General features: G+C 48.4%; 3 protein-coding genes across 3 annotated transcripts; 2 read left to right on the top strand and 1 right to left on the bottom strand.

Moving 5' to 3' along the window:
- Positions 1–896: 896 nt before the first annotated feature.
- On the top strand, positions 897–1,945 carry F4812DRAFT_458116 (uncharacterized protein; the record flags this gene model as incomplete). Its single annotated transcript, XM_047937309.1, has 3 exons — positions 897–1,127; positions 1,205–1,238; positions 1,299–1,945. 3 exons carry the CDS (start codon positions 897–899, stop codon positions 1,943–1,945), a joined length of 912 nt encoding a protein of 303 aa, XP_047791897.1.
- A 906-nt stretch (positions 1,946–2,851) lies between these two features.
- Positions 2,852–5,322, bottom strand: F4812DRAFT_458115 (chloride channel; the record flags this gene model as incomplete). Its single annotated transcript, XM_047937308.1, has 3 exons — positions 2,852–2,917; positions 2,988–4,952; positions 5,026–5,322. The coding sequence occupies 3 exons, from the start codon at positions 5,320–5,322 to the stop codon at positions 2,852–2,854; spliced, it is 2,328 nt and encodes a 775-aa protein (XP_047791896.1).
- A 1,495-nt stretch (positions 5,323–6,817) lies between these two features.
- Positions 6,818–10,675, top strand: F4812DRAFT_336050 (DUF1740-domain-containing protein). Its single transcript, XM_047931596.1, has 2 exons — positions 6,818–9,932; positions 9,994–10,675. The coding sequence occupies exons 1-2, from the start codon at positions 7,288–7,290 to the stop codon at positions 10,547–10,549; spliced, it is 3,201 nt and encodes a 1,066-aa protein (XP_047791895.1). The 5' UTR covers positions 6,818–7,287; the 3' UTR covers positions 10,550–10,675.
- The last annotated feature ends 2,022 nt before the right edge of the window (positions 10,676–12,697 follow it).

Genomic DNA, 12,697 nt, shown 5'->3' with positions numbered 1-12,697 from the left:
TTCCAGGTTGCATTCTATATCAAATCTGTCTGCTGACACATGAAGTTTAAAACCCTTAGGTACCTGTATAGTTATACAAGGCTATTATACAGTTCTGGATTATCTACTATGAATACCTTAAGGTATATACCTAACATAATATATCTACGTGTGGCAACATACCTCTTATCCGTACGCCAAGGTATAACGAAAATCGCTCACAACTTGGGGTTATGAAAAGAGAAAAGAGAAAAAAAAAGAAAAAGCCCAATTCTGCGTGTGTTGGGTCTAATCCAAATGGACCACCCCCGAATAGTCCTAGACTCCTTAAAGCGAAGGCACCTAATGTCCTCATTGCAACATAGCCGCCAGGATTCAGCTCCACGTTTCATAAATTATTCTTTTCTTAGTGTTAGTGTATCTCCCTTATGGCTTATGGCTTGTTTCGTTGCCTTGATACTATGTAGGTACTTACGGGGAAGGGGGAGGAGAGGAGAAGAGAAGAGAAGAGAGAGGAGAGGGAAATAATCGTCAAAAGTTCTTCAACCTCTCTGATATCGATGAGCACCCTCCAACCCCCAACCCACTGGCCAACGCTGCTGAATTCAGCTGGCCCTACGAAAATTCTCTTTACTGATGTGATGTAGTACATACTATTGTATCACTTGTTGTTGTTGTTGTGCCATACATACCGCGATTCTCCCCGTCTCGCCTCCTCACCTCCTCACCCAACCCCCACGTCTAGACCTTTTTTGCTGACAAAAGTTTTTTGGCATCCTCGTCTCTTCCTCATCGCTGGTAATTAGGAGTTCCTTCTGTTTATCCCACACGTGAACGTTAGTTACTATGGGCTTATGAAGGTGTCGTCATTATCGTCATCGCGAACCCCGCCGGCTTTAATAATTAATAGTGGCAAGATGATGAGGCCATCGCCGCTCCTCGCCTTCGTAGCCGTGCTTGCTGCCTCGGCCGTACGAGCACAGCAGGAGTCGCTGAAAGTCGGCAAGTTCTTCAACCCGCCAAATGCTATCGACGGGCCGGCCGACTATTCGACAAACCCGGTCTGGACGCTCGGCGAGGTTCAGACTATCAAGTTCACTACCACGTATTCTAATTACACCATCGATCTATGGCAGGAGAGCCCAGCTGTAAGTCGTCACGTTGGTTCCGTTTTGTCTTTATATTAGGTACCTGTTACCATAGTTACTAACTTCCGTCGATACAGGGTAACTCAGCATCAGCTGGACCAAGCATATTCCGTACGTAGAGCACCACGCCCATCTTTCCCTGGACGTACCTAGCAACTAACTCCTAAGCAGAGACCCGGTCCGGCGCCGTAACTCAGTTCGACTGGTCTGTCCAGGCGTTCGAGTTCGACTTATCCGAATTCAATGTGTTTTTCCTCTGGCTGTCGCCGTTGACGACGGACGACCCGAACCCGCTCTCCGTCACATCGCGCTACTTCAACATCACGAGAGCCCCTGCTAGTAGCACCATCTCTTCCACTTCTTCCACCGCCTCATCTTCATCGACTGGTGCCCCCAGCTCATCTAACACCAGCCCGCCAGCCAGCAGCGCCACCCACAGCACCACTCCAGTACCCGTCGCGTCGCAGACACCAGCCGCCAGCACCGGCTTAAGTGCCGGCGCCTCGGCTGGGATCGGCGTCGGCGCTGCGCTTCTAGTAATCGCCCTCGTCGCAGGTGGTTGCTTCCTGTGGAAGAGGCGGCGGAACCACGACAGCTACCAAGCACAAGCGGCCGCCGGTACCATGGGCCCCGGCCCCGGCCCGAACGGTATCATACCCGAGATGCCGGATTCGACGCAATTCGTCTCCGCGCAGAAACCGCCGCTATACCCCGTCGAGCTGGACAGCGGCGGCGGGTACCCTCCCCATTACTACCACCAGCCGGTGCGGTTTGAACTCGACGGGTTCCGGCGCTCCGAACTCGATGGAAGCCATTAAATCTCTTTATCTAATTCGTATATATATATACCTACCTGGTATATATACATATACCTACCTACCTACCTAACCTACCTTATACTGGTTTTGGTAAATTTGCTTTGCTAGCGGTATAGGAGATTAGAAAAAGGAAGAGAAGACAAAAAGAAAAAGAAAAACGATCAGAGGACTGTTCGATGCCTAGAAATAGACTCTTGTTTGGAACCGAGACACTAAGGTACTTTCTCCACGATGTCTGGAAATGCATGTAGGTAATTAAATCTAGATGGCGCGGACTGGATGAGATGAGATGAGATGAGGCATTAGCGGATTTTGGTTATTGATGTACATATATTTTAGATACACTGCAATACCCCCTTTTTTATATATAGGTGTATGTATATTAGGTAGATACGTTATACCCCTTTGGTGTTACGGTGTTACTGGGAAATCTGATCAATTTTATGAGCCAGGAAGGCCATCTTTAGAAATTGGACGTTGTGCTAAAAGCATCTCGGTTCAATGATATCCATGCTGGAAAGTTAATTCATTGACGTTGTGTCACAATTGCAGTCATGCACCACCCTTGGGCCTTTGCACAATTGCTGTCTATACACTTTGAATAATGTTCAGTATCTATTGTCGGATAACTATTTGCCAGAAGATAAGACGGTGCCATTCATTTCAAACGCTAGGCTCATGCAACGATGCCGGAAAGGAAAGGGAAAAAAAGAGCAAAAGGAAAAATTCCCATGATAATGCCATGCTGATGCGATAATACGAGATGCCCTTAAATGCCCAAATGTTGAGCAGTCTCGCCACGATATATAGGTTGAGTACCTAGGTACCAATTACCCCGAAGAAACTATAATCCTCAAAATAAAGAACAAAACAAATAAAAGGGGGGGACCACCCTGAAAAACAGGCTTAGTGGCGGTTATGCTCCTTCTCCTCTAACTCGCGCATATACTTTACAAATCGCTTCTTATGGGTCTAGGTTGGTCAGCATGCGATATCATAAAGAAGATAAAGAAGGTTGTGGCTACGAGGCAGGCAGACTTACCATTCCGGCATAACATCCGTCTCTCAACGCGCAGATGTATCGTAACCCGAGCTTCGCAAAGCATTCGTACACAAAATCCATCGGCGAATTGATATCTAGAGCAAAAGGGGCCGGGTCTATATAGGGCGTGAAATCAGTGGGATCTCTCTCCGGAGACTCGTCCTCGTCGAGGGTCGGTATATTCGTCATGAGGCAAAGGCTAGAACTTTCGTCCTCAAGGTTGTCTAAAGCGTATTCTAAATCAGGAGCTGGGATCAGACCGACAAGTATATCATCCCTGACGATTGGCAACCCTCCATCTAACTCGCCGGCTCGATGAAGCAGCTCGAGTTGGCTGCGGAGTTGCGTGGCTGGAACCAACGGTGAGTCGCTGATATCAATCAGACGCTCTCGGCGAACACGGGGCACGATATCAGCAAAGTCGGAGGTCAATACCGGTTTATGTTTGTTATCCAAGTATGGTAAGGCATTCATATTAGTAAGGAGGTCGTAAATGCTAAGCGGCTCCAGCGCATCCGCTGTCCACTTAGCGACGAGAATGGCCAGGGAAAAGGGGAGGACGTAGTCCAAGCTTCCTGTAAGTTCGAAAAGGATGACCGCGAGAGTGACAGACAGCCTCGTCACGCCACACATTGTTGAGCCTGCAGCAATGAGTGCATACACACCAGGTTGAACACAAGTAGATGCTTGAAGGAGCGGGCAGGAACCCCAGATGCGCCAGTGCGGAAACCGAAGTACTATCCACTGAACTAGATGGCCAACAACTCTACCCATGAGGCCACCGATAACCATAGATGGAACGTAGATGCCTGCAGGCACCTTAATTCCGAACGTAATGGTAGTCAAAAACGTCTTGATGACGAACGCAGCAAGAATGTTTCGAATAATACCGGGTATGTCATCGATATCTGATGGGCACAACCCTAATTCAGAATCTCGACTGTCGTCTTGGCACGGTGCAGCGAGGTTCAAAAGAAGCTTCGCCACCGGAAGTTTCGTCAAGGTATTCCAATATCCTATGAGTCCCGTTACCAGCGCTACCAGGACGACCTCAAAGAGTGGATATTTCTTGATGACGGGAATCTTGCGGAACGATAGGGCCCAGCGACGTGAGGCCTTGATAAAAAAGGCGCCGATAGCACCGCCTAGTATTCCTACAACGATGAATCCGAATAATTCAAACCATTCCCAGTCTATTTTGTACCGTATCTCGAACATGACGATCTTGTGAGTGCCATACGGATTGAGGAACTTCAAAGACAGAGCGGCTACAATGCAGCAAAAGAAGGTACGGAAAAGCGTCTTGGCCGGGAAGTAATAAGCCACCTCCTCAAGACCGAATAGAACGCCACCAAGAGGAGCTCCAAATGCCACTACAATACCCGCCGCTGCTGCGGCAGATAATACCTCACGCCTCTTGGCGTCGTTACGATCGTACTTAGAGAACATTCGACAGCAAATGTTGCCAATACAAGCTGCAATATGGACATAAGGGCCTTCTTTACCGAGGCTTAGGCCAGAGGCCACACTCAAAATCAGACCGGCGGATTTGATGATGAGAGTCTTGGCACCAAGAAAGCCGTGCAGGACGAATCCGCTAAGAATAACGCGAACTTCGGCGACACCACTGCCAGCTGCAGAATAGTACACCATAGGTGGTGGTGGATCGACTGGTGTTCGCCGAACTGCTCTGGGACTGATACTTTCGCTGTCATCGTTATCGGTATGGTTTTCTTCTTGCTGTTGGGAAGACTCGGCGGCCAAGTTCTCATCCAAAGTTGACATTCGGTAAGCTGAAGGGATTACGGTCTTGGTGGTTAGAGTAAGTAGGCATGATAGCACCGCGAGTACAAGGACGGCGATGACATAAACCCCAAATTCGGTCCAAACCTCGCCGAAGGGGTGACCGCCGAGTACTTCGGACCAAGATCGCCAATCAGTACACGGACCGTGAGGGCAGCACCTCTACTCGCATTGTTAGCTTCTCCGCGCCCTCCGTTAAATGAGACACTGAACTATAATAGAAAGTAATAGTTACCTTCTCTCTCAAATACCAGGCTCGGGCGCAATAGCCTTCCTTATAGTCGAATATGGTTGTCTCAGCTACATCTACACAATAGGCGACAAGCGCGACTAGAACGCCAACAACCGCACTCAGTATCCAGCCTTGAGCGCCATCAAACAAGGCAACCAGCCTGCCCCAAACTCCCTTCCGACTCCGTAATTGTTTAATTCGGTAGGCATCTGCAATACTATCGTGGACCCAGTCGGTCGAGGTAAATTGGTCGTACCAGATTCGATCGTCAGCAAGAAGAGAACTCTTGGATTCCGACATGGAATCCGGTCGATCTGAAAGCGCTTGTATTAGCCGCTGTCCCCATGATTCATGCCGGTTATGATATCGCGCGGAATGAGGGGTTGCTAATAAGGAGAGGGGGATTAAATCAGTAACGCTTTAACTTTCATTCAAGACGATGCTTGCAGAGACAAACCGGCAAAGCTATGGGACCTTGATAAGTAGCCTCTAGGAGTTTCTAAGGGGCTGTGGATGCGCACGCGAGAGCGTGAAGATCGCAAGAGGGAGGTACTTTCGTCCGGTGCTTCGGATGTCGAAGGTGGCCTAGATCTTCTGGCATGCTGACGGTGGTACGTGGGTGAAGTGGGAACCGACCCATAAGAGCCCCGTGAGGGAGGTATGGCGTCGTACGTATTTTTATCTGTCATAACGTGCCGAAGAAATTGGGTGCGCGATAAGGCGCGGTAGAACGGGTTATAGAGTGATTCAGAATATCGGAGGTAAACACTAGCTAGCTCGGGTGTAAACTCAACATGAGGCGATGAGGCGCGTGAAGCGATCAGCAAGCGGGTTACGCGTGAGAGCGAGGGTGAGAGCGAGGGTGAGGATTATATGGTCATTTGAATGAAACACAAATCATATCGAACAGGTAAAGAGTTGAAATAGATTTGGATGAAGCAGGACAAGTTGGACAATTCGATTGTGGGTTCGAGATGGATTTCGAAGTTGGGGTCTTGGATTGTAGTATCGTAGCATCGGACTATCTCTTCAACCCCCCCGGTTATTCCTAGAATGAGATAGACTGACAGACTACTTCTTCTAGTGTAGTGAGTGTAGAGTCATGTAAATGCTGAGGGGGGCGTCAAGAACGTCAGCAACCGAACTCCGCTCCTACTAAACAACACTTTAAGAATTATCGTGCTTTCCGCCTCATTATCCTTATTGTAACTTGTAACCTCGCAATCTCGTAGTTTTTGTGTCCGTCTTTCCGCCTTTTTGTCTCTCCGCAGATGAGCCAATGACGAGCCAATCAACAGTAGCTATCTTTGCTTCAAGTGGACTAACATTGGTATCCAGAAGCTACTGTGATGGGTCGGCTGCTGCTAATAAAGGTCATCTGAAGATGTTAGTGGTGGGGAGGGAGGGGATTTGGGGGAATGGGGGACTGATGGAACTTGGAAGTGTGATCACGAACAAACAAGGACTTGCCTTGAAAGCTTTCCTCCATTAGGTCCTTTGATTATTCGCATCGGGGGAAACTAAACAGACCCACGTGAAACAAGCAGCTACCTTAGGTTAGGTTAGCTGGTTAGTAGGTACTGCCGCTAAAAAGTAGCTAAAATCTAGACCCAACAAAGGAACCAATAAGTTTATAAGCTCTAAGTAAGGCGTTACATCATAAGGGTCCACAAAGCGTATCTCTAAATGTAGGTACCTAAGGTACATAACCTTATCAATTGGTGTTACCTAGGCCATATGTACATGTACATAAGTCCTCTTCTGTAGGTGCAAGCCATAAGCCACAACTGTGAAGCCACTATTCAACTTCATAACTTAAACAACATTTGAACCCTTTTCTAATACCTACATCAACCATCTCGACTGTTACTACTACATAGGGCAACTAAATATGTCGTGGTAGTACGAATGGGATCAGATGCCAAATATCTTGATAAGATCGGCTATGCTGTACTCACCTGAGCTCTGATGGATGGTAAATAGACCGCCCCAAAAGTAACACCAAGAGTGACCTACACTGGCCCCTGGGAAGCTAGCTTCGAAATCTTGTGAGCTGCATGTGCAGCCAAGATAGATCTATCTGGCATACTACCTATCTATGTACCCGCACTGAATGGTCAATGACATAGTATCTTTTAGTACCTGGCCTGCATGTGGGGGACACGGAGCGGAATATTGCGTCCAACGTACAAACAAAACAAGTACACCGTAATATACCTCCCTAACCTACCTTAGGTACCTAGCCTACCTTAGGTATACTTCATCATGTCATCGAAACCAGAAAAAAAGTCCACAGTGCCCAAGTTTTCTTCGTTTAAGCCTCAACCTGAGAAACCCCAGCCTCCACAGGAAGCCAGCTCTGAGGAACTGAAACAACCTTGTACGCCTTCCGTCTCGAGGCGCGAAGACCAAGGCTCATTAGGAGACAGATCCCGTCAGACGGAGAAATCTCGTCATCAAAGGCTCCCGCAGCGACCTTCCCCACCAGAACAAGATAGAAATACTTTATTTGTATACGATAAGCGAGGTGACTCCTTGATTCGAAGATATGGCGGTAACAATCCCCGCGATATTCCCAACTACCGCCGTCTTGGATTCGGCCGTATCTTAGGGGTTGATGGCTATATGAGAATTGATCATACCGGTAGCCGTGATGAATTCTTCTTGTTGGGTTTTCGCGAAAGCGGTTCCCTGTTTGGCAGTGACAGGAAGACCCTTCTAACCAAGGGCGGTCATTTCAAATCGCAGCCCATCAGAGTTCGGCGAGAGCGATCCCAAACCGTGACGGGCTCAGAGGACTTCGTACCCCTGAAGACATCAAAAAAGCGAAAACGGGTCCGACTCGAGTCAGGGGATTCGTCGAGTGATGAAGCGCAAGCCTATAGGTCAATTCATGGCAAGAGCAAAAGTCACGAGCACTCCGATAGTGATGTGGAGTACGGTAGTGAAACATCTACGGGCTCAAAGGATAGAAGTGTGGACGATCCCATGAGCTTAAAGTCGATTGAGCTATCTAGAAGGGTTCGTGACCATCCGCAAGACATCGACGCTTGGTTTGAGCTTGTTGATCATCAAGATACTCTTCTACGGAATAGCGGGCAAGACGGTCGTCATCCTACTGCAGCAGAGGTCAAGAGCTTTGCTGATATCAAATTGTCCTTACTCGAGCAAGCATATTCTCATGCAACAACCGATTTACAGCGGGAGATGTTGCAGCTGAGAATTATGCGAGAAGGTTCAAAGATATGGGACAACGCGACTATTTCAAAGCGATGGAGTCAAGCTCTCGATAAACATGACATGAATTTTGATTTGTGGAAAGAATATACAAACTTTCAGCAGACGAGGTTATCGACATTCGGGTATGAGAAAATCCTACACCATTATACCAAACGCTTAGACCGGTTGGCGAGGGAAACTTTGATGAAACAAAATGAAGAGATTGAATTCAAACTCTACGAACAAATGATCTATGTATTCTTAAGAGCGACACGTTTCATTGCAGATTCCGGCTACAAGGAGCTTGCTATAGCAACGTGGCAGGCGGCGTTGGAATTGACGTTCGCACGTCCGTCCAACTTTCCGGAGAAAATGAGTATTGCTCCGCCGTCTGACTTCCAGAATTTTTGGGAAAGTGAAGTCCCGCGGATAGGGGAGGATGCAGCTTTAGGATGGGCAACCTTTGCAGAAGGCAGCCAAGCACTGGAGCCTCCCGAACCCAAAACTGCAGATGAATTTACATCTCCAAATACTCGAGACGGCTATAAAGCTTGGTCAATCTTCGAACAACACAAAGCCCGAGCTGCGGCAACACCCGCTCGCACCATGGATGACGGAGCAGAGGATGATCCATTTAGAGTCGTCATGTATGCAGATATCCAGGATATGCTCTTGCATCTTCCGAATGAGCTGATTCCTAATCTTCGATGCCAGCTACTAGATACGTTCTTAATATTTTGCCAGTTACCCCCAGCCTTCTCTTCTAGCAATATCGTTCGAGAAATGCTTCAGGATGATTTCCTCGTTCGTAGTCCAGCGGATCCAATTGTCATAGAGAGCTCGTCTAACCAGGTTATAAACACCGAGGAGCAAAACAAAAGACCGCCTGAGTTCGCTCATGACTATCCGCGAATGGAAGCCACGCCAGAAGTATTCTTCCCCTTGCCTCATTGGTTTAGACGTATGGGAAAGATTCGGGACAGTATACCCGCGGACCAATACACATGGATTTCGACTACATTAAAGCAGCTTGTCCATACATTCGGCGTACATGAGCTTGGTCCATACTATCTCGCATTTAAGTCGTTGAACGAACCTGGGGAAGAAAAGAAAACAGCAAAGACACTTCTAAAGCAAGATTCTTCGAACACCGATTTGTACCTGGGTTACTCGATCCTCGAATGGGCAAAAGGTAATGAGGACGTCGCTCGCAATACTATTACTGCTGCGATAGGCATACCGGTCATGTCAGTCCATAGCAAGCTCACCTTAGGCATTGCTGCTGCATGGATGGAGCTTGAGAATTGCAACTTGGCTAAAGCAACTCTCCAATTATGTGCATTGTCGGATGGCCCCTCTTCCATAAGGACAATACCGGACAACCAAACGGCTTCTACAGCCCAGATACTAAAGGCAAAGCATTTCTTATCATCAAATAGAGACTATTTATTGTCGTCAGCCGATGCCGACGAGGCCGTCATATATGCTGAAGGCCTAGCGCTTCTTGAATACTTGACTCAGCAGAGTAATAAGGAACCCTCTAGTGGGAACCAAGGGGACATTTGGTCCGCGGTATCTAGTATCTCTACATGTTCTAACGAGCTAGTGTCCCGGCATTATGGCCTTAGTAGTTGTCATGAAAAATTACTCCAATCTGCTGCTCGTTTACTCTATTATCACGCTACCCAGGGGTAAGTACACCGCCGTATCTAATCACGGAATTCTCCAGCGCTGACTAACTTGCTCCCATAGCCCCTTTAGGCCTGGACTTCTTCGTGAGCAACTAACGAAGTATATCAATTTCTTCCCCCAAAACACCCTCTTCCTCAGCCTTTACGCATGGAGAGAAGCACGTCTCAGTATCGACGACAGGGTGCGGTCGATTCTCGACAAAGTCGTCCTCGTCGACCGCTTTGACTGCGTCAGCAGCCGGGTATTCGCTATCCGGTACGAGTCCCGCACGGGGAACGTGCACTCGACGCGGGCGGCGTTCGAGCACGCGCTCGAAAGCGAGGCGTGCAGAAACCACCCGGGCCTCTGGATATCGTATATCCGGTTCTGCCACGGCAGGAAGGAATTGAGAGCCAAGGCCAAGAGCGTATTCTATCGAGCCCTCCAATGCTGCCCCTGGTCGAAGGACGTATTCATGGAGGCCTTCGCCACGCTGGTTAGGGACATGGATTCTTCCGAGCTTAAGTCGGTATATAATACGATGTGCGAGAAGGGACTGCGTGTTCACGTTGAGATGGAGGAGTTTGTGGAGGGGTGGCGCAGGGGGCAGAAGGAGAAGGAACGGGTAAGACGGTAAATGGATAAAGAAAGCCCCCTTTTCAAGCTTCAAGTAAGATAAGTACTTGGTAGCTCATACATACGTACAATATATGTACGAATATAATATTCTTCAATATAAATCTATCTAACCTTAGGACCAGCGCGAAATAGCCTTAAGCGAGAGATGCTATTACTAAGGCAACCCAAGACTTATCGTATATCCCCTCTTCTATATCGATGCCCACTCGTTACGTCGAAGAAGCGTAGACCGGGGTCTTCCAGTGAACTCTCGCACTGGTATGACTTGAAAAATATTCCTAGGGAAGCTTCATGCCGGCTTTAATAAAACTAACCGCAGTATGGCTCTGACGGTCCCGAATCGAAATCAAGATCAGACGGGAACTTTTGTCTCAGCAACGTCAGGAGTCCGTCATATCAGTCGGTAGATGTTGGCGTAGGCACCACATCCCTCGAACTGGGTATAGCCTTTCCGCTGCGCTTTATCTAGCCTGAACTCCACGGCTTCACCCAGAATTCAAGCAAGCAAGCAAGCATCTCGACGCTCCCAACGAGCTGAGCAAAGTTCTTCTTCTGCCGCCGCGTTTAGCACATACGTATCAGCCGTCCGGTGCTAGGTAGCGTTGATTCCTGGGGAAACTGGGGAAAGCATACCTACCTACCTACCTCCTCCTATGCATGGTATAGTAGCACTCATATTTAGCAGCAAAAGAGAGAGACCCTGTAGAAGCGGTGAACAGACAGCCTTATAGGGTTCCATTATCGGCAGAAAAGAAGATGAAGAAAAAAACAACACGAACCGCTCGAACAGTTAATTTACAGCCCGTGTCTGTACACATCCACATCTATCTTAGGTTAGGCAGCTTCGAAGAAACGAAGCCAAGCCGACGTCGACAAAGCCCGATGGAGGAGAGGGAAAAACGTCTTCGTCCCAGAAGAGGAAATAGCCTAAACTTATACTCCTCTTTCGAGACAAGCGAGCCGAACTAAACCGAACTGAAGCATGACACGGCATCGCATGGCATGGTATGGTATGGCATAGCATCTGCATGAGTATATTGATCCATCGGGGGGGAGCCGAAAAGAGAGGAGAACATGTCCAGCCTAGCCTAGCCCTAAGATTTGATCCCATCCCAGGCCTCCGGCTCGCCCTGGCCTGGGCTATATAACGTACAGCGCACAGGAGCAGTGATACTTCATGTTGGTCATAAATAACGGTCTCTCTCAGATATAAGGTCTCATCCCAGGTATACCACTACTCGTCAAGATAGGGGCTATGTAGATGTATGCTTGCTTGCTCAAGCCGTATGTAAATTTATAGAGAGATGGCATTTTGGGGGGGCCGATAGATGAGATAATGTACATATTAACAGGTAAGTAGGTAGCTAGCAACTAGGTAGGGAGGTAAGTAAGTAAGTAAGTACCTAACCTAAAGTACATATCTAACGTATGAGGCATAGACGTGTAGCATACGACCTCGCGGCACGAAGCGTCAAATCTAAGACATTTCTGTGCGTGCTGTTCGTGTGAGTGCATATGTATTGTACCGAGAGGGGTGTGGTCGTATATTTACCGCAGCACCTACATATACTCCTTATGCACTTCCCGCGTCGTAGGGCAGGCCAGGTTAAGTACGCCTTCCTAGGTTAGGTTAGGTATGCATGCAAGCTGGTAGGTATAAGCAGCAGTGCAAGTACCGTTTATACATACATACGTCGATGTCAATGTCAATGTCGATGTCAATATCGATGGGACGGCGCCCGTTCGTTCATGTAACCACGGGTTGGTAGTTTATATCCATTTCCCCTTAGTGTACATAAATACCTACCTCTACCTACCTAACATAGCGTGGTATACTCTATTTTGCTAGATGGACAGATAAATAAACATATCGATCTATCACTCAGGGGCTTGCAGGAGGGTGAAGAAAAGGAAAGATGAGAGCTACGGTAGGTTAGGTAGTAATCGTGGCGTCTGCGGCCGTAAGAATTTACACATATATACCTCCTACATGTATGAGGTAGGCACACACGTTACCCATATATAAGAGGTATCCTGGGGGGGGGGGGGGGGGGGGGGGGGGGGGGGGGGGGGGGGGGGGGCGGGGGGGGGGGGGGGGGGGGGGGCGGGGGGGCGGGCGGGGGGGGGGGGGGCGGGCGGGAGGGGA

This window comes from Daldinia caldariorum (assembly GCF_022478825.1).
Source record: "Daldinia caldariorum strain CBS 122874 unplaced genomic scaffold F4812scaffold_5, whole genome shotgun sequence".
Lineage (NCBI taxonomy): Eukaryota > Fungi > Ascomycota > Sordariomycetes > Xylariales > Hypoxylaceae > Daldinia > Daldinia caldariorum.
This window is presented reverse-complemented; position numbering and strand designations above follow the sequence as displayed.